The 22,588-nt window shown below is 47.7% G+C and overlaps 1 protein-coding gene across 1 annotated transcript; it reads right to left on the bottom strand.

Annotated features, from left to right (window-relative positions):
• Nucleotides 1-1,149: 1,149 nt before the first annotated feature.
• Nucleotides 1,150-3,017, bottom strand: LOC147855368 (cytochrome P450 750A1-like). Its single transcript, XM_087330776.1, has 2 exons — nt 2,068-3,017; nt 1,150-1,979 (listed from the first exon to the last, which is right to left on the bottom strand). The coding sequence occupies exons 1-2, from the start codon at nt 2,995-2,997 to the stop codon at nt 1,347-1,349; spliced, it is 1,563 nt and encodes a 520-aa protein (XP_087186902.1). The 5' UTR covers nt 2,998-3,017; the 3' UTR covers nt 1,150-1,346.
• Between the last annotated feature and the right edge of the window lie 19,571 nt (nt 3,018-22,588).

Genomic DNA, 22,588 nt, shown 5'->3' with positions numbered 1-22,588 from the left:
GTATATAAAAAAAATCTTGACCAAATTTATGAAGTCTATCATTCAATAAATGAGTATTATGTGTGATCAATTTGCTCATAATGAGAAAAGAAAATATTAGACATCATGATATTTTATTTCTCTTCTACAAGTGTAGGGTAATTAGTTAATTAGCAAATCCCATAACCAATCCACACTGATGATCACCCAGAGGAAGTCATTATGCAAGAGATTTAATACTACACAATTCTATGTTGACTTGGTGGACCAGTACCAACTATCCCATGAACTACAAGTAGTCCTTAAGCACATTGAATGTGGGCAAGGTTGCCAATCTCCCTTCAGCAACCAGTTTATGACCCAATCCCGTGGGAATTCGATTTCTATGAACTCCCCCTTCTCCTCACTCGCTTGTATTTTAGCAACCTAGAAGTTGCATCAGAAAACGAAGTCCTAGTGTTTCAGCTATGTTGATTAAGTGCTTCAATCAATTGAAATATTGTAAGAGCGAAGAGGAGTTCATTTAAATTAATGTACAACAATTAGTGGCTTAAGAGAGATTGATAATCAATCTTTGCTATTTCGAAAAGAATAGGGTAAATGACGATCCGAGTAGAGAACATGATCCGGAAGAGGTAAAGCTTTGGCGAGAAAAAGAAGTGTGCTTGTTGTAACACAATCAGAAGAACCAGACTAAGCACTCAAGTACGTATGTTTGTATATTGTATTTGTGTGTATGTACCTATTTGTGCAATGTATATATTTACCATATAGACACAAATATATACCACAGACATATATACAAACAGATGTGTCGTAGAATGCATTGCAATGTGTATAATTTTCTTCTCTAGCTATTTACATTCAAGTCATCATGGTGGCATAAATTCTAATATTAATTCCAACTAGGTCGATGAATTTATAAAGCATGCCCACATACCGTCCAATTTCTCCCGTGAGTAACTCTTGGTTCCAATGGCTCAACAAAACTAGGATTCTACACCCAACGTGTGGTTGATGAGTGTTCAACCTTCAAATCAAGTATTGGTTGGGGTGGATTCCAACATTTATACATTATGGATGTACGATTCTTTAGCTAAGAGATGTTAAATTTCTTCCCTATTATGGAATAAACTTTTTTGAAAGTACAACAATGGATGATGAGCATGATGACAAACAACTACACTTTTATTAGACATGTGTGAGGAGCTTTGACGTCAAAGGAAGATGCGGGAGATTCCAACTTTCATAACATTATGGATGTACAATTCTTGAGATTAGGGATGTCAAATTTTTTGGGATTTATATAATGTCCTTTTTTCTATCCATACAATTCTTGAGATTAGGGATGTCAAATTTTTTGGGATTTATATAATGTCCTTTTTTCTAGGTAAAGCAATGAGAGGTTGAACACGGCGACAAACAATCCCACATTCATCCGACATATCTAAGGAGCTTTGTCCAGGAGGGAGCACAAGCTCCCAATCATCAAATGCATGAAGTAAGTTTGCGAGTGTGATATCTAATATAGGAAGGGAAAGATTTATACCGGGGCACATCCTTCTCCCCGAACCGAATGGGAGGAGCTCAAAATGTTGCCCTTTCAAATCCTTAGAGGTATAGCCATTTTCAAAGAACCGCTCGGGTGAGAACTTGTCGGGGTCATCGATCCATACCTCGGGATCGTGGGCAATTGCCCAGACATTGATGAAGACCCGCGTACCCTTGGGGATCGCATAGCCTCCCACATCTTGACATGCGTCAAGGGACATGTGAGGGAACATGAGAGGCGAGGGAGGATGCAAGCGCAATGTTTCCTTCACAACGGCGTGCAAGTACGGTAGGCGTGCGATGTGTGAGAACTCAACATACCCATCTCGCCCAACGACCATATTCAACTCCTCTCGAAGCTTTTGTGTGACACGCGGACAAGACAAAACTTCGGACATGGCCCAGTCGATGGTGGTGCCTATTGCATGGCTCCCAGCGGTGAATAGCTCCTGCAAGTAGCAAGCAAGAAAACAAAAACATTACGGTCCTTTCATTTGACCTGAACTAAAAAATTAGAGAGATTGGTATATCGCTCACCATTATGAGGGCCTTGATAACCCCTCTACTCAATTTGTTTTCCGGCAGCAACAGCACGTCGAGTATGTCTCTAGCCAAGTCCTTGACGACTACCGGATCCTTCTCCCGCTCACTGATGACGCCATCCATGAAACTGTCGAACCCAGATTTCCACTTTCTCATCGCCGCCTTTGTCTTGTAATCCAGAAACCCCAGGAAGGGTAAGAACTCGCTCACAAGAGGAGCTCCAAGTAAATCTGTGAGGCCATGAATGAGGCTTGACAGGCTCAAATGTGTCCCAATGTTTGTCGTAGACTCATGGAAGAAATTCTCAGACCTTTGACGGACTATGATACGGCAGATGATGTCCTCAATCAGTCTCTCGATGCAAGCTGTTAGATTGATGGCATCACCCGCATGGCTCGCGGGAACGAGCTGAGTCTCGATAAGCCGACGAATCTCGTGGGGGACTATATCCATCTGGAACTCTCCGATCCGGCGTGGAGTAAACAGTTGGTCGATGTAAAGCTTCCGAAGCTCTTTCCATTCATCGGCATAAGGGAGCAAAGTCACAATCTTTTCCCCATACTCATCACCCATGAGGAGCCTCGCATTGATGAGGGGAGGACGGCTCGCAAACGTCTTGTCGTGAGTCTGAAGGACAGCGCGAGCAAGGGATGGGCTCGACAAGACAATGACAGGTGTGGATCCGAGCTGAAGAGAAAATATGGGACCATATTCCTTGGCAAGCCTAGCAAAGTATCGGTGCCGGTTCCCACCTGCAATCATTAAATGTGGAAGGTTGCCGAGAATGGGAAATGGGAAGGGGCCTGGTGGGAGGGTACGCCATCTCCTCCTCCTCCTCCTCGCCCATGTAATATGTCCTAGCCATAACACAATGAGAGTTGTTGCCAAAGAAGCTAGGAAGATGATGCTCCATAGTGTCTCCATTAAATACTTCCAAAAGTAGATGGTGGAATGAATGTAAGTAACACTGAATCCTACAACACCATCTTCCTCAATTGAAGGGCGGAGCAATCGAAGTATAAGTAACCCTCTCTGCAAACTTGCTCTCTACGATAAGTAAACAAATGTGGAGAATGATAATAGTCCAACTATGAATGGGCCCATTCATTGTGTGGCTATGAGCAAGGCCACATGTACTGTTGACTCCCAAGGAATTAAAAGAAAAACAAATGCAGAGTTACAAAGGACGCGCAACTTTATGACGTATAAAACAAATCAAAAGTCTACTCTACTAACCCTTGAGTAAGTAAGTAAGTAACCTACAATTATTAGAAGGATGGGGGGATCTTCAGAGAAATGTCCAATTATTCCCAACTCGTAATCCATTTACTTTATTTAACTTTTGTTAATGGCATAGATGTACATAATATTTTTTGAGCTCTAGCACAAAGGTCCATCGACAACTACATATAATCAAAACAAATGTAACATTGATTCAAATACCTCCATAACACAAAACAAATGTAACATTGACTCAAATACCTCCATATCATTGTCCAATGATGTTACCATCTTTTGTGGAAAATGGAATTGATTTTAAGTAAAGTTACTCAATATCATATCTTTTTGGTGCATATACAACATCAATTATGACATATACTATGTTTCTAAAGTTATAAACTTACTATGTTTGTAACGTTATAAAGTTACTATGTTTGTAAAGTTAAAAAATTACTAGTCTTTGGAACATGAGCCCAACACAACCAAGAAATGTTTGTCATGTTGTCGGGCGAGGTAGAAGTGGCCGAGTTGTTTTACTTGAAGAGAAAAATGATGGGAAACCAGAGAAAGAAGCAACACACACACAATGCTTTGGCGGATACACACAAAAAAAACCCTTCTAACATGTTAAGTTATATATTTACTCATAAATAGTGAGAATTACCTTTTTCGCTTTCTCACTATGTATCAATCTCTCACTAAAGGCCAAAAAGAATCAACAAAACTAATGGGAAGATTGTACAAGTCTTGCATATCATACTTGATGAATATATTACGCAGTATACATATCATACTTGATGAATTTAGTAATTCCCCTCAAGTGACAACAATGGTCTAGCACATCATGCGGATAGCTTTGGTCAATGCATTTGCAGCATTTTCTTGAGAGACAACCCTCTCAAGACCAATGTAGCCTATAGTTATGCATTCTTGGATGATGTGGTATTGCACTCCAATGTGCAAGTGGTCTTTGCATGGTATATTGGGGTTTTTTGCCAATGCAATGGCACTCTGACTATCACAAAACAACATGGGTACAAGTTGAGGTATGCCCATGTCACGAGCTAATCTAGAAAGCCATATAGCTTCCTTACATGCTTCACTCGCTGCAACATACTCTACTTCTGTGGTCGACAAATCAGTAGACTCTTCGATACAAGATGTCCAAGATATTGGGGAAAGGCAGAAGAAGAAAAGAAGAAGCTGGAAGAAGCACTCCGGATGGTTCAAGAAAGTCTAAACCAGATGAAGGAAGAGAAGGATGTATTGCAACAAGAAAGGGATAAACTCCGATGGATGGAAAAAACAAACATCAAACGGTTGCAAGAAGAGCTCCGGCAACAAAAGGAGCGGGATGATCGAGTGCGGGCACAGGTCCACCGACGCTTAAAGGACATGCAAGCCGATTTCAAGAAATTGTATCGGGATCACAAGGAGAAGGAAAAGGAGTGTGGCCGGCAACGAGAGAAGCTCAAGGATGTGTGAGCGGAATTAAAGGAAAAGCACGAGGCCCTGTGGAAGCAGGAGACATTCTTTGACGAAACGAAGGAAAAGATGAGAGAAGAAGCTGCAATGGAAAAGACAAAGCTACTGGAGGATCAGAACCGGTTGATTTGCACGTTCTCAAGAAGTGTTGACAAAAGTCCAAACGAAATATTAAACTCAACTAACAACATACGAGATTCAATCAAAAGCAGCAATCCAACAAATCAAGAGGCTAAAATAGGAGAAACAGGCCCAAGAAAAAAAGATAGAGATGGGCATAAAACGAATCTGGATAATTATGGAAAACTGTCAAATGCGGATGACAGAAAAACTTGAAGAACTCTCGGTTGTGATATGGAAGGAATGGTTGGGGCAGGCGGCAGAATTACATGTGCTCCTGGCAAATGCAAAGAATAGGGTGAAAGTTGGGGATCATTTCTACAAGATGGATGAAAAAAGCATCCTCACAATTTGAGAAGAATTATCTGACGATTTTCAAGCAATGGCCCAAGTACAAAGATGAAATCCGGAAGATTTTGGAAGCATTTGAAGATAAACCGCTACAGTTGACACTGGGTTTGGACTCGGCATACGAACAAGAAAGAGTGCAACAGAGCGGGGAGAATCCAGCCAACCAGGTTTATCTGAGTAATGAAGAACGAACGGAGGACGAACGGTGTCGTGAAGAAAATCATCCCTAGGCGGAAACCGAATTTAGCATGTGTAAACCGGCCTTACACGCGAGCACACTTTTCGTTGTATAGTAAGTAGGTAGGTACAGGTCAGCTGAGGTGAAATCCTAGGTAGCACGCATTCAATAGGGAGAGAATCGAGAGGTATCTCTGTCCGAAAGGACAGAGAATCAATGTGATGTAACGGATGATAACGGCCTCCCTCCTTGGGCTATAAAAGAGAGGGAGAGGAAGGAAAAGGGCATTGCGCGTTAGAGAGGACGAAGTGTTGCCGGACTAGGACCGAGCCCTTCTCCTCTGCCACTTTCCATAGTCATTTTAGCGCAAGTTTTCGGGAGGCTGACTCTGCTCCGTGGAACGCCCGTGTGCTTTTGGCAAAGCCTCCATCTCGCTCTTCTGTGTGTGCGAGTGAACAGGCGTCGGTGTTCGCCTTGCCGGCCTGTTAGTTGTAACCGTCTCGATATATATACATATATTAATATACATACGTGTTCATATACTCGGACTTCTAGACGTCTCGTTTTGTTGTGTTGTTGGACTGTGATTCTTGTGTGCTCCCGCGTCTGTGTGTGTGCAAGAGCGTCTGTTGCCTTCCTCCTTCTCAAGTATTTCTCGGTCCAAGACCCCGGTGGTCCCGCCTCGTTCCCTACGCACGCGCGTAACAACGCGACATATTTGGTGAACCCGACGTGAAAAGGCGGCAGAGGAATAGAAAGATGAGGGGGTTGGATCTCGCGGAAGCCATGGCTTCGGCTGTGGATTGGATAGTGAGTGCGCGCGAAGGCACAGGCGCCCTCGATAGGGCTATTGAAGCGGTCGTCGGCGCGATAGGCCGGTTCGGTGGGAAGGACGCCACGAGCTATTTGGAGGCCTACCGGGCCGAGATGGTAATGAGGGACATTCCGGAAGAAAGGCGATTGACCGGATTCCCTCGGGTGGCAATGTCGGGCATCCACGCGGAGGTGCTCGAGGTACGGGCTGAGAGCCGGACCTAGGAAGAGTTTGAAGGTCGGCTCCTCGAAAAATACGGGCTTGATGATGTGCTTCGGCTCTCGAAACGGGACTTCATGGATTGGGTAGAGACCCCCGAAAAGGGGAGAAACGCGATGGTGCTCCTCCGGGAGTTTGAAGAACGCTTCGCACGTCTTTCGACGCTCGACCGGACCGTACTAGACACAAGTCGCGTCCTATTGTTCGTTAAGTCAGTGGATGCGAGGGACCAGGAGCAAGTGGGTCTCCTGCTAGAGACTGATGACGGGCTGACGGCCGAGTGGGCCGTGGTGAAGAGAGTCTGTGGCCGTTTCGACAAACGGCGAGAGTGGGTCGATAAAGGGTCAACAGGGGCGGGCTCTGTAGCAGCAAGGAAACTCGAGCCAACCCCGCCAGCGCGAAGGGAAGAGATCCGAGACTGGCTCGAGACCGGATTGCCTTCGACCAGCATGGTCAAAGGCTCGTCCAGAGGAGCAGCTCTAGAGGAGCTGACTAGGATGGTAAAGGACCTCCAAATTGCACAGGCACGGAGGGACGGCGGCGAACAGGCCCGTGACCAAAGGCCTCTAGCTGGAAACCGGTGTTTGTGGTGCGACGCGGTCGGCCACGTCCGGAAGGATTGCAGGGACTTCGCCGAGGCAATGAGAGCCAACGTGGTGTACTTATGGAACGGTCGGGTGCACGCTAGCGAGACCCGAAGGGCCCTGGACCTGAATGTCGGACGAGGGGGTATGAAACGGCTAATGGAAGAAGCGGCGGCTCGCCACACGGAGACCGTCCACTACTCGGCGTTGGCTGGGATCCAGGTCGGAGGTGGTGAGGCCCGGAAGACGAATGAAGCCGGATTCTGGCCGCTGATGCTGGAAGGCCTCACCGGCGCACGACTAAGGAAATAAGAAGCGGACCGCGCGGAAAAACGGGTCTGAGAGGTAACCAGGTGGAGTGACCCGGTCGAAGAGAAGATGGGCTTCCTTGAAGCCGCATGCCAGAACTACGAGGCTCTAGTGGAAGACAAGCGAGTAGGTAAAACCGGAGGGGCCGGACCCTCGCAACGGTACGAGAGCCGATTCGGTCAAAGGCAGAATGAGGCCGGTGCGACCGGCGCACCGAATAAAGCCAAGAAGGTCGGGTATCGATTGAGCACGGAAATCGAAAGGACCACGGACTTGCGAAAGGTCCTGGAGGAACTTATCCTCGGCAGCAAAGTGGAGTTGTCGCTGAGGGAAGTGCTCGGGAGTTCCACGACTCCATCGTAGACTTGGTCAAGAGGAAGAGGTTGTCGACAGAGCCAGAGCCGGAGAAGCCGGTGGAAGTGCGAACGACGCACATAGAGGACATGGTGCTAGAAGACGAGCTGGCGAAGAGCCACTATTCAAGGCCACACTGGGCCAGAGCGACCACGGAGACCCCTGTTAAGATCAGGGATGTCCAGGAGCCAGTGGTGGCGTTGGTGGACCACGGTTCAGAAATAAACTTGATGTCCATGGACTTCTACAAAAAGGGGAAATGGCCGATCAACACCAAACACGGCTGGAAAATACGGGCAGTGACGCGCGCCACGGAAGAACTACATGGAGCCTGCCCGAACGTACGGGTGAAAATCGGCGATGTCGAGATCGACCAGCACTTCTTCGTGCAGGAGACGTCCTCACATCCAGTTATACTAGGAGAACCATACATCACGGCAGCACGGATGGAGACGAAGGTGTTGGACAACGGTTCGTCCTATGCAAGAGTCAAGAGCCAGGATGAGCGTCACTTGGTCCAGTTCCTGACGGTGCGACCAAACCATGAGCGTAACCACGAGACCCTCGGTGACGAAACCCGAGGGGATTTTTAGAGAGGGTTATCAACGCTTGGGGCCATGATAGTCCGGACACCCCAGAAAAACCCCACAAATGTACAGTAGGGAAGAAAACCTGTACTATAAGTAGGAAATTTTGGTTCTCCGACAACGGGGGTTGTACGATTGTCCGCGTCATTGGCCGGGAGAAGAAGAGGGCGGAGGAGCGACTTCGGGCATGCGGAGTCCTCGGCCCTGGAGAGGAAATCAACGGAGCCGTGGAGGCAGTCTCCTTCGACGACACCTTGGGACAATTACGAGGGGTAGTCGGAGGAGGCCTTAAAGAGGACCGGACGATTCCGATATGTTCGGAAGGGATGTACAAAGTCATCGTTGACTTCTGTAACGGGCTCGAGTCGGATCAAACAGCCCGCATGGATACAAAGTACAAGATTGTGGACCGGAAGATGAGGCCAGTCGCGACACCCTTGCCAGAGGGCAGCGAGGAGTGGATAAAAGGGGTCGCGTCGGACCCAAGTTTACGGAATCCGGCTGGCATAGGGCACCGGTTCACCGACATAACGCTACGAGAGCTCAAGGTTGGTGGGGGTGGCTTTCTACTGCCGGCGGAGGAGAACAGGTTTCGGAGAATGCTTGGAAGGCATGGGAAAGCCTTCGCATTCTGGCCGGAGGAGATCGGGTGCGTGGACCCGACGATCGTCGAACCAATGGTGATCTTCACGGTACCGCATGTACTGTGGAATCTCAAACCGATTCCGGTGCCGAGAGCTCACATCCCAAAGTTGATGGAGCTTCTGAAGCAAAAGTTGGAGATGGGCATCCTCGAACCGTTGAGTGCCCCGTATTCGAATCGGTGGTTTACGGTGCCGAAGAAGAACGACACGTTGCGCTTCATTCAGGACCTGCAACCGGTCAACAGGGTGACCATTTGTAATGCAGGAATCGGACCGACCATAGACGAGTTCACGGAGGCCTTCGCTGGGAGGTCGATCTATTCGGTCGGTGACTTATACTCAGGGTACGACCAGTTCCAGCTAGTCATGGAGAGCAGGGATATCACGAGGATGCGAACCCCTCTCGGCCTAGTATGGATGTGTACCCTACCACAAGGAGGGACGAAGTCGGTGGCGCATATGGTGAACGCAATGAACAAAGTGTTGAGGGACTGCATCCCGGACATCACCATGCCATTCTTGGATGACATCCCGATAAAGGGTTGTCCGGTGGAAGATGCGGACAAGACTGTTGAGTCGGATAGATGTCGGAGGTTCGTCGTGAACCACATCAACGACTGCGAGAAGGTGTTGCAGAGGCTCGAGAGCGCACGACTCACCTTCTCTGGAGAAAAATTGGTGTTCGGGCAGTCAGAGATCTTGGTGGTCGGACACTTGTGCGGGCCTTACGGTAGGAAACCGTCTCCGGCAAAGGTAGAAGCCATCTCCGCAATGAAGGACGACTGCGGGTCGGTTACGGAGGTCCGCAAATTCTTGGGGGCGTGCGCGTTCTACCACATCTGGATTCTACACTACGCGCATGTTGCGGAGCCACTCTACGAGCTATTGAAGAAAGGGCGTAGGTTCGAGTGGAGGATGGAGCACACGGAGTCGGTCCGGAGACTAAAGGAGGCGCTTACGGTAGCACCAGCTCTCCGTAAAGTGGCTTACGGCAAGGACATCCCCATCTACGTGACGGTGGACACGACCGGGATCGGGTAGGTGATCAACCAAGAGGATGACGTTGGCACGAGGTTCCCCATCCGGTTCGGCGTGAAGGTCCTTAGTGTGCGGCAGCGAGGATACGCCAAAGTTAAACGCGAACTCTGGGGTATCGTTTCGGCGGTGAAGGCGGATAAAGACTACCTGATCGGGACAGAGGTAATAATCGAGACGGACTGCCTGCCAATTCTCGGCATGGTTTCCGGATGCGCGACGCCGGACCTGGCAATGCTCCGGTGGATAGCGTACTTCAAGTCCCTGAATCCGGAGATACGACACATTTCCGGGAAGGACAATGCCATGGCCGACATGCTCTCAAGGGCGAGGTTCGAAAACAAGGACGACATGGTTTCGGAGGATGAGGAAGTCGTCATAGATTTCTTCGAGGCGACATACGTGACGACCAGAAAGGGGAGCACTCCGGCGCTTAACGAATTCGACGAGAGCAAGTATGATGGGGAGTGGCTCCAGATCGGCGGGCTCCTGAAAACAATGACACCGAACGCGGCGTGGACAAAGGAAGAGACCAACCGGATCCGGAAGAAAGCGTACCGATTCTTCCTTCGGGACGAGTACATATGGAAGCACCCGAAGAAGACGGACGGCATCCTGCTCCGAGTGGTGGCGAAGAAGGAGGAACAGGAGTTGTTGGAGGCCTACCACAAGAGTCCCTGGGCCGGACACCGCGGAACGTGGGCCACGTTCGAGAAGCTAAAGGGGAAGTACTAGTGGTTGGGACTGTACCGAGACGTGCATCGGTTCGTGACGACTTCCGAAAGCTGTCAGATGCACTCCTGTAAAGAATCAAGAGATGGATTCTTGTGAAGCGGAAGAGATGTGAGTTATGTGTGTGTGTAAGAGAGAGAGAGAGAGAGAGAGAGAGAGTAAAAACACAAAGAATACGCAAGGTAAAAGTATATTAACAAAGGAGAAAGACACAACCCTATACAAGGTGGGAGGAGGGTGCTTTATGTAGTCACCCTCTCTCTTCATCAACTACAAGGTTCATGGAGCATGGGGAATGTGAAAGCTCATAAGTTATGTGTCATAGAATATGATTCTATGACTCATACTAAATGCTAGAATACAAAGTGCTGACATAATGGTGACTCTTGACCGTTGAGGTGTCTCTTCACTCTCAAGGTGAGTTCACACACTAGACCAAGTTGAGCTTGATTCTCAACACGCCCCCTCAAGCTCAAGTCAGGTCGGTTTCAGACGGTATCCGAAATCCGCTTCAATTCACGTTCGGAGTCCGCGTCGACTCGTGTCGGCTCGCCTTATGCGGAGTTGCGGAATTCGTGCTCCAGCTTGCGTTGTGTGTAGTTACGAAGTCTATGCTTCGGCTTGCGTCTTTCTTTGCGGCTTTGCGTTGTAGATCGGCTCTTCACTGCTTCATTGCGTGGTTGCGGAATCCACGCGTTATTGCGTAGTGTCTTCAGTACTCCCCCTCAAGCTTGGCAGGTCAAGGATCGTCAACCCGAGATCAGTCATGAATTGCCACATCTTGTCGGCTCCCAAGGCTTTAGTGAAGATGTCGGTCGTTTGAAGATTAGTGCTAATGTGTTGTAGGTTGACATCGCCAGCCAGAACGCGCTCTCGGATGAAGTGATAGTGCACTTCGATGTGCTTTGTCCGCGCGTGGAACATCGGGTTCCGAGCCAGATAGATACTGCTCATGTTGTCGCAGTAAAGGGAAGTCAGATCCTTGATGGGTATGCCCAGATCCTTCAAAATCCTCTTGAGCCATACGGCTTCACACGCAACTACAGTTGCGCCCCTATAGTCCGCCTCCGTACTCGAAAGAGCGACGGTGGGCTGCTTCTTGCTACTCCAGGATATTGCTCCACTGCCGAGGGAGAAAACAAATCCGGAGGTTGATCTTCTGTCAACTTTGTAGCCGGCCCAATCGGCGTCTGTGTACCCCTCGAGTCGTATTGGCATCATGGTCTTGTAGAGGATGCCACAATCCATTGTGCCACTCATGTAGCGTAGAACTCGCTTAGCGCAATCCAAGTGAGTATCACGCGGTGTTTGCATGAATTGGCTAAGGAGACCGACCGGATAACTGAGATCGGGTCGTGTGATCATGAGGTAGATGAGACTCCCGATGAGTTGTCGATACTGAGTCGGCTCACACGCTTTGGTGGCGGAGTTCGCATCTAGTTTGAGATTTCGATTGAGCGGGGTTGTCACGGATTTGCACTCAGCCATCCCGAACTTGTATAACAAGTTGAGGATGTAGTGTCGTTGAGAGATCATGATTCCGGCCAGAGTCCGAATTACCTCGATGCCGAGGAAGTAGTGGAGCTCCTTCATGTCCGTCATCTCAAACTTGTTGGAAAGGAGGGATTTGACTTTATTGATTTCGATGAGATGCTCACCTCCAATGACTAGGTCATCCACATATAAAATGATGATGATCGGACTTGCGGAATCGTTTCGTATGTAGAGGGAGTTGTCCGATTTTGACATACGGAAGCCGATTTGATGAAGATATTGCGTTATCTTCGAATGCCAAGCACGCGGTGCTTGCTTGAGGCCGTAGAGTGGCTTCTTGAGTCGGCAAACCGCTTTCGGATGGGTGCTCGAGTTGAAGCCAGGTGGTTGGATCATGTACACCTCCTCTTCTAATTCACCTTGTAGAAAGGCGTTCTTGACATCCATTTCATGGAGGTGCCACCCTTTCACCGCAGCAATCGCAATTACGGTCCGCACTGTTGTCATCTTTGCCACGGGGGCAAAGGTCTCCTTGTAGTCAACTCTGTGCGTTTGGGCGTAGCCTTTTGCTACGAGTCGCGCTTTGTAGCAGTTTACGAAGCCATCGGCGTTATACTTCACCTTGTAGATCCATCTGCATCCGATCGCCTTTTTGTGTTGTGAGGTGGGAACAAGATCCCACGTCTCATTCTTCCGTAGTGCCTGCATCTCCTCGTTCATTGCTTCGATCCATCGCGGGTCCTTCGCGGCTTCCGAAAAGGTTTCCGGCTCCTGTACTGTCGCTACCTTCATCATAAAGGTGTAATGGTACGCCATATAATCGTTGTAGCCGAATCGGCTTACGGGGTTCTTTTCACGAGTGGATCGGCGGAGCTTTTCATTTGCAGAGATGAGGGCTTTCTTTGCTCCGATTGGTACCTCGAAACCGCCGAACTCACTGTCGAGTGAGTGAGTTGACTCATCGTCGGTGAAGTGATCGTCTTCGTATTCCGCCATTTTCACCTTGCCTTTGTCCATCTTCAGGCTAGGTCGTGATGTGCTTTGATCGCTCAAAGGCTCTTGTGGTCCGCTCAGTCGGGTCGTGATCGGACTATCTTTGAACATGCGCGTAAGGTGATATTCATCCTCTATCTCTTGTTCGGTGGATTCTGGGTCGAGCGGGGTTGGAGTCGAAGTTGTCTCTGGTGCGTACCAGGATGCGGACTCGTCAAAGACGATGTCTCGACTTACCCGAGATTTTCGAGTTGAGGGGTTGTAGCACTTGTACCCCTTTTGCTCCAGTGAGTATCCTACGAGGATACATTTCTCCGACTTCAGGTCGAGCTTTTGATGCTTCTCATTGGGGATGTGCACGTACGCAATGGAGCCGAATATCCGAACATGTGATAGGTTCGGCTTCTTTCCGAAGAAGCTTTCGTGCGGGGTGACCTCGTGCACGCCGGATGTTGTGCACCAGTTCATTAGGTAGACAGCCGTATTTGCCGCTTCGGCCCAATATGACTTGGGCATATGCTTCTCGTTCATCATGGCCCGCGCTACTTTGAGGATGTGCCGATTTTTGCGCTCGGCTACTCCGTTTTGTTGCGGAGTGTGTCGGCAAGTGAATTCTCACTGAATTCCTTCCTTTCGGAGATACGTCGTGAAATCGTTCGAGAAGTATTCCTTGCCGCCATCTGATCGAAGGCATCGTACATGTCGGCCCGTGGCTTTCTCGACTTCATTCTTGAAATTTTGGAAGTGTCCGAACACTTCGCTCTTTTGCCGCATCGGGTAGATCCAAGTGTGCCTAGAAAAGTCGTCGATGAAGAGCACATAATATCGGCATCCGCCAAATGTCGCCGTTTGAGCCGGACCCCATACATCGGAATAAATTACGTCGAGTACGCCTTTGCTCACATTCCGCTCCTTCGGAAATGGGTGTCGGTGTTGCTTGCCGAATTGGCACGCTTCGCATACACCTTCAATCTCCTTCTCTTTGAATGTCGGGAGTCCGATAACAACTCCTTTCGATTTCATTGCTTAGTTTGTTGAGATTGATGTGGCCGATTCGCTTATGCCATAGCTCTATGTCGGAGTCGGCTTTCGTGCTTTTCATGAACATGGCGGATTTCATCTTGTGCGAATCGAGAATGAACATCCAGCCCTCTCTTCTTCCACGTGCGATGATTCGGCCTTCTTTTTCGATGAAGCACCCTTCTTGGTCGAATCGTACTTGCATCCCTTGCTCAACCATTTGGCCAATCGAGACCAAATTCTTTGTGATGGTGGATAGATGCAAGACATTTTTAATGTATGTTTGCTTACCTCTTTCGCCGAACGGAACATTGCCGATGTGCCGAATCGGGTGCGTAGTGTCATCTTCGGTTTTGACATAACCGGGTCGCTCCGACTCTCGAAGTTCGAGAAACCATTCTTTGTGGGATGTCATATGGTTTGAGGCACCGGAGTCAACAAACCATACATCATCCAGATTGGGGGCACTAGTTGAGGTAGAGGCCGACATAGACTTTGCACTATGTTTCATCATGAACATTCTACCACAGTCGGAGTTGTATGCGTACATTCCGCCACGATCCTCATAGTCGGAGTTGCCCGTACATTCCGCTATACTCTTCGTAGTCAGAATTGTGTGCGTAATTTGTGAGTTGTCGGCTTGTGGAAGCCGATTCACGCATCTTCTTTCGGCACTCTTCTTCGTGGTGGCCGAGCTTTCCGCAATATCCGCATTCGGTTGCGTTTTGACGGCTCGGGCCGCAGTGGAAGCTCCCCCTTCTTGCGAAGGTTCCTCGTTGGCCTCCGTTTTGCGGCCGAAATTGGGAGTTGTTGTCGTAGGTTGGACCTCGTCCGCCTTGTCCTTGGCCGAATCGGCCTCTCACTCGTCCGCGTCCTCTTCCTCCATTAGAGTGTATGTAGAGCATGTGGCCTTCCGACTCATTGCTCCTTGTACGCACGTGGTTTTCTTCGACCAATAGCATTGATTGGAGCTCGAAGAAGGAGGGAGATTTCTCCCGTGCTAGAACGGCGGTTCGCATCGCGCCGAACCGTGGTGCGAGGCCGCCGAGGCATATTTGCACCATCTCATCATCATCTATACTTACGCTTATTGAGCCGAGCGAGTCGCAAAGCTCCTTGATCTTCAAGTTGTATGTCGTGATGGACATATCCCTTTGTTGAATGTTGTTCAACTCTTGGCGGAGTTGAAGCTTCCTCGCGGTCGTGTTGGCGGCGAAAATCTTTCATAGGTTTTCCCACGCTTCCTTTGGCGTCTTGGCTTCTCGAATGTAACCGAGCATGTGGTCATGAACACATGTCGCCAAAAAATACATCACGCGGCTTGCTCCCATGTTGCGTATCCGGGAGCCACTTCGGCGGGTCCGTCTTCATGCGCTCCTTTGATGTAGCTCCAATAGCCTTGTCCGACAAGGTATTGGTGCATCTTGTACTCCCAAGATGCGAAGTTGTTTCGATCCAACTTCTCGGTAGGGAGAGCGCTCCCCATTTGAGTATTCATTATGTCGATTCTTCTTCTTCTTCTTCTCTCTTCAAATGCGAGCTATGTAGCGAAGCTACAATAGCAATGAGCCAGTTCTTGGTCGTCGGCGTGGAGCACAACACACGATCACGATGAGGCGAATGGGCTAGATCAAGCTACCAAATCGCTCTGATACCATGTAAAGAATCAAGAGATGTATTCTTGTGAAGCGGAAGAGATGTGAGTTATGTGTGTGTGTAAGAGAGAGAGAGTGTGTGTGAGTGAAAACACAGAGAATACGCAAGGTAAAAGTATATTAACAAAGGAGAAAGACACAACCCTATACAAGGTGGGAGGAGGGTGCTTTATGTAGTCACCCTCTCTCTTCATTAACTACAAGGCTCATGGAGCATGGGGAATGTGAAAGCTCATAAGTTATGTGTCATAGAATATGATTCTATGACTCATACTAAATGCTAGAATACAAGTGTTGACATAATGGCGACTCTTGACCGTTGAGGTGTCTCTTCACTCTCAAGGTGAATTCACACACTAGACCAAGTTGAGCTTGATTCTCAACAACTCCATAGTCCGACACCGGGACGAGCTTCACCCAACCTACCCTCTGACCGTCCACTTCAACTGGATGGTGGATTTGGTGACGATGCCGATGGGGGTAGGACAGATGCGGTATCTGGTGCTGGCTCGGGAGGATCTAACGAACCAGGTTGAAGGTTGAGCGCTGCAGAACAAAACGACCGTAGTTGTGTGCCGGTTTCTGATCGAGGACGTGATATGTCGGTACGGGAGCATAGGGAAGATCGTGGCTGACCGCGGAGATTTGGACGCGCAAGAGGTTCAAGAGTTGTTTGACCGACTAGGGTTCAAACTCTCGCTCACCACAGCGTACAATCCGGAGGCTAATGGGAAGGTGGAGCGCGGACACGGGGCGATCGTCAAAGCGCTAGTACGGGCGTGTGAAGGCCAAGTCGGGAACTGGTCGCGACTATTACCTTATGCCTTGTGGGCGGACCGAACTACGCACAGTTCGGTAACCGGGCTCATGCTGGCAGAGCTTATGTACGGATAGAGGCCGATCATGCCAATAGAGCGAACCATCTCCTCATGGGCCACGGTGTGAAGGATTCGACAACACAGATTCGACAGCTCGAGCGAAGGCCGGAGGACGTGGAACGAGCCGCGGAGAAGCTTTGGTTGGCAAGGTTGAAGAACAAAGGGCGGTTTGACCGGACTCACCAACTGCGACCGAAGAAGATCGAGGAAGGTGACTGGGTCCTAGTGTATGATAGTAGTCTCGACAACCAACACAGGGCAACGCGGAAGTTTGCAAGGAGGTGGTTCGAGCCTTACGTGGTGATAGGCGCCAACGACAACGGGACCTACCATCTTGCGAAGCTCGACGGTACGAGGATGGCAATAACGGTAGCGGGGAAGAGGGTCAAAGAATTTAAGAAACGACACGAGTGCGAGCCGGATCTGGAAAGCAACGACAACGACGGGCGGTCTGAGGCGGATGACGAACCAGAAGACGAGGAGTAAAGCATGGATCGGTTTTCTCCAGCAAGAGCCCAATTTTGGCGCATACCGATGGATGCACGGTTAGGTGGGGGCGGATGTCGTGAAGAAAACCGTCCCTAGGCGGAAACCGAGTTTAGCATGTGTAAACTGGCCTTACACGCGAGCACACTTTTCATTGTATAGTAAGTAGGTAGGTACAAGTCGGCTGAGGTGAAATCCTAGGTAGCACGCATTCAATAGGGAGAGAATCGAGAGGTATCTCTGTCCGAAAGGACAGAGAATCAATGTGATGTAACGGATGATAACGGCCTCCCTCCTTGGGCTATAAAAGAGAGGGAGGGAGAGGAAAGAAAAGGGCATCGCACGTTAGAGAGGACGAAGTGCTGCCGGACTGGAACCAAGCCCTTCTCCTCTGCCACTCTCCATACTCATTTTAGCGCAGGTTTTCGGGAGGCCGACTCTGCTCCATGGAACGCCCGTGTGCTTCTGGCAGAGCCTCCATCTCGCTCTTCTGTGTGTGTGAGTGAACAGGCGTCGGTGTTCACCTTGCCAGCCTGTTAGTTGTAACCGTCTCGATATATATACATATATTAATATACATACGTGTTCATATACTCGGACTTCTAGACGTCTCGTTTTGTTGTGTTATTGGACTGTGATTCCTGTGTGCTCCCGCTTCTGTGCGTGTGCAAGAGCGTCTGTTGCCTTCCCACTCTCCTCCTTCTCAACTATTTCTCGATCCAAGACCCCAGTGGTCCCGCCTCGTTCCCTACGCACACACGTAACAACGCGACAACGAGAGCAGACACAACTAGAGAAGCCAAGGGAGTAGGAGTCGAGGCAACAGAGGACGAATCAGGAGGACGCATCGCAAACTGCCAGAGATGAAAAACAATGGGTGGAGCAGTTGGAAACTCAAGCACAGCCGCAACCACAAACGATAGAGGAGGAACCGACACAACAACAAACTACACCAGACCAAATGGCGGACAATCAGCAGAGTATACTGAACATTTTGGAGGAGAACTAAGGGTGTGGGTTTGACATGCAAGGCATTGTTCCACGGGTGAGCCAGGTGTTGTCCAATAAAGCTTTGGCCGGAGAACCGGAGTTCGGACAAAGTGTGAACTGGATAAAATAGGAACCTAAGAATATTATAGTAAAGAAGTAATTAGTAAATGAAATGTTTTAATAGAGTAAGAAAAGATATTATGAGGTACTAGATACGAAAAGATATACCGATCTGGAGAAAACACATTTTTGTATCAGAACCAAATGCCTATATAAGAGGTCCAGATTGTATGGATAAGAGAGTGAGTAATATAAGTCTTGATTGTTCTATCTTATGTACTGTCAAAGTTAGTATGCAGAAGCTTTGACGAACCGGTTCACTCGAATAGCAACAAAAAAAGTGCAGGTTTAATGGAAGCTTCACAAAACACAGACAAAGAGCGGGAGAGACAGTAGAACAGTGAACTTAATTCAAAATAATAACACTCTCTGTGTATAATTGTCCTATAGAACACTCTTTATACAAGTCCTTATAAGGACTGACAGAAGTACTAACAAGTATTTCAATGCTCATACGAGCGACTGACACTGACTCCTAGAAATATGCCTATGTACTAGGCTAGGATCATAGACCTCTAACGGCCTACCGGTTACAATCCGATCCGGCTCTTGGTTCTAGATACCAATCGGAATACCTATCCAATTCTCCATTCCGGATCCGGTTGACCTTGTCCGCTCAACACTGCCCCTCAACCTCAACTTGAGGTCGGCGTTATGTCTGTGTTTGCCGAGCTTTGCAATCGGCTTCTTTTGGTGTCTTCTCGCCTTACTCGCGCTCCTCGACCCGTCTAGTTCCGTTTTCCACAATCCGTCCGGCTCCGCGCCTCTCGACCTTCTCGGTCGGCTTGTTCGCTCATAAGGCCCATTTCAGCTCTTTTGTTGTTGTGACTTCAGCGCTTCTCGACCTGTTGATTCCTCCGTGTCGGTGTCGACTTTCGTTTCCTTCTTGTTTGTTTAGCCTTCAGTTGATTTGGCTCCTCCAAATCGGGTGCCTCCAATTCGTTCCAACTCTTGTCCGAATAAGCTAGCTCCAATTCATCCTTAATCTTCAGGCCCTTTACCACATCATACCATGTCCAGGTATTGGCCTTCTTCTTCTGGTCGGCTCTGTCCTTCTTGACTCTGCCATTGTTGCCGCTTGTTCCGACTTGATCAGATGTGTCGACTTCCTCAGTCGACTCGGCTCCCTTTTTCTTCTTGTCTCCCCATGTTTCGGTTTCCTTCTCTCCGGCACCTTGTCTGGTGCCATTACCTACCTTTCCAGTTTTTGTTCCAGGTTCTCCTCGTACTAGTACTGGTTCTCCTCCTCAAGTGCGGCATGTCAAGATGTTGTAGCCAAGCATCTCCGAAAAATGTTGTAACTTGTTGGTTCCAAGTGCCTTGGTGAAGATGTTGTCAACCTGTCGATCCATCCGAACATACTGGAGTTCGACTTCACTGCTCAGGACCTGCACACGCACAAAGTGATAGTGCACTTCTATGTGCTTTGTCCGAGCATGGAACACGGGCTTCTTGGCCAGCTACATGTTGTTCATGTTGTCGCAGTAGATCGGAGTCGGTACTTCGATCCAGAGGTCTTGCAGCAGCCTCTAAAACCAGATGGCTTCACACGTGGCAACAGTAGCGCCCCGATACTTAGCCTCAATGCTCGATAGAGTCAAAGTCGGCTACTTTTTGTTGCTCCACGCAATAACCGCGCTACCTAGAGAAAACATGTAACCGGAAGTGGACCGACGATCAGACGCATCACTGGCCCAATCAGCATCTGTATATCCGACTAGCTTTTCGGTTATACTGTGCCGGTATAACAGTCCCCAGTCCTTAGTGCTGCTAACATACCTAAGCATTTAGTGCGTGCACTAAAGGTGCTCCTCGGTTACATTAATCGATATCATGATCTCACGTAAATACCCCTCTAAACGTATGAGATGAGGTTCAAGATCAGGTTACTATGGTAACACAAAGGTGTTTTAAAAACCATGGGGGTGACAAATTAATGTCTTTCCCTAATCTCTATATCGATTTTTTCATGGCGGCTCCCTGAGGCTCAACCATGTATGTCCGCGTCATGAGTAGTTTATACACAAAAAAAATGTTAACAATAAACTATGTTTCTGTGCCCACATATGTGGTTTCGGCTCTTTAAGTCCTATTACAAGGACCCCAAAGTGCACTTAGACCTCAAGTCTAAACATGTGTTATAGTCATATATATCAACGATGTTGTATGTTCTTGGTCATATTCGAACTTGAGACCTCAAGAACAAATGCATTAAACACTTGAGCCAACCAAATAGGTTGCTCTTCTTGAATGTTTAATGTTTCATGCGTATAAGAGATATGCGAGGCATTTGCCCATATATGTTTCTTTAAAAGAAACATATATGTCAAGAGTCCTTATTTCCCCCTCGTTTACTACAAAATATGTTGGTACGTTACCTAACCTCAAGTCTCGTAATTACAATGGCATACGCCAAAGTGCAACCTAATGGTCAAGCCAAATGAGCCTTCGCTTCGTAGTAGGCCCACGTGGCCCATCACATGGTTACGTCATTACGAATGCCTCTCATAAGAATGATCTCATGGTGGCATCGTATCCATCTAACGAGGGATGTTGGATATGTGTGTCATAGGAGCGACCTCACATGAAGTGGGTCAAGCCCTATGTTCTCAACATCATTGTGGCGATAGGCATTTCTTTACGTAATAAAATCGAAGTCACCAACGGGAATGTTAACAATAAAAATTTGCTGAAAAAGGGATGGTGACAACGCCATTCTCACAAAAATGTGAGGACAGCCACCAAGATCATTTCCCCGAAAAGGAAAACATTCGATATTAAAATCACGTAATAACTTATATACACATATGTATATTATCACATATATACGATCAAATACGTATACACGTGACAACATATGCATATATTAAACAAATCGTTGCATCAAATAGCCATAAATGATATAATTGAGATACGTAATCGAGGCATATACCTCTATGCAAACGAAACATCCAAAAATAAGGGTTCATCGTAATACGCAATTGAGGTATTGACCTCTTACGCATACGAGACCAAACGCATATCATTTACAACGAAAACGAGGTATTGACCTCATACGCATACGTAACATATGTACATGAACGTAATACGCAATTGAGGTATTAACCTCGTACGCATACGACACTAATCACATATTATTTATATGTCAAATGAGGTATTGACCTCGTGCACATATATTAAACAAATCGTTGCATCAAATAGCCATAAATGATATAATTGAGATACGTAATCGAGGCATATACCTCTACGCAAACGAAACATCCAAAAATAAGGGTTCATCGTAATACGCAATTGAGGTATTGACCTCTTATGCATACGAGACCAAACGCATATCATTTACAACGAAATCGAGGTATTGACCTCATACGCATACATAACATATGTACATGAACGTAATGCGCAATTGAGGTATTAACCTCGTACGCATACGACACTAATCACATATTATTTATATGTCAAATGAGGTAGTGACCTCGTGCACATATGTAAACGTTTTATATAACCAATTAATTACCACTACAACATCATTGAATCTATAAAAAAAAAATTACATATTAACCATACACATGATTAAATTGGGAGAAGAAAGAATAGAAAAAAACAAGAAAGATTACCGAAGTTCCTTTGTTGATTGCTGTTTGGAACAAGGTCGACCGCATGTTGATCGATCGCCATCCATCAAGAAGACAAAACCAACAAAAGAAACATTAGAACATAGGCTCTGAAACCAACTATTAGAGACATGAACTAATGTAAGCATTAGATAAGGATAGAATATAGATAGATAGATAGAAAGGAGAGAGAGAAAGAAGGATATCAATCCACCCGACCACCCCCGAGCGAAGGGATCGAGACGGACTCGAGCCTCGATCGGCATCCCATACCAACGTCGTGGCATCGAGTCGTACCTGGTGCTGGCACGCTCACTACAAGAGTTGACCCACCACAAGACAGAGTCTTGATGTAGTCAACAAGATAATGAAATGAGGGTAGCTAGGCCTCTTATTTATAGCGATACCCAAGGCCCCCAGGCAAGTTCATACTTGGCCTAATGGGTTGTCTCAATTCCGAGGATTAAAAGTAATCCTCCCCTTCTTTACACTCTCATTTAACCCTCACACTTATCCACGTGTATAGAATACTACGGTAAATTCTCACCACGGGATATTATATGGTCATGCCCGTAACATAGTGCATCACAAATCTCCATTTTAGAGGTATAGTCGGTAACCGACATATCTCGCTA

The sequence above is a fragment of the Azolla caroliniana genome, unplaced genomic scaffold (assembly GCF_043228905.1).
Source record: "Azolla caroliniana isolate FFs.n. ecotype wild unplaced genomic scaffold, voAzoCaro1.0.p SCAF_14, whole genome shotgun sequence".
NCBI lineage: Eukaryota > Viridiplantae > Streptophyta > Polypodiopsida > Salviniales > Salviniaceae > Azolla > Azolla caroliniana.
This window is presented reverse-complemented; position numbering and strand designations above follow the sequence as displayed.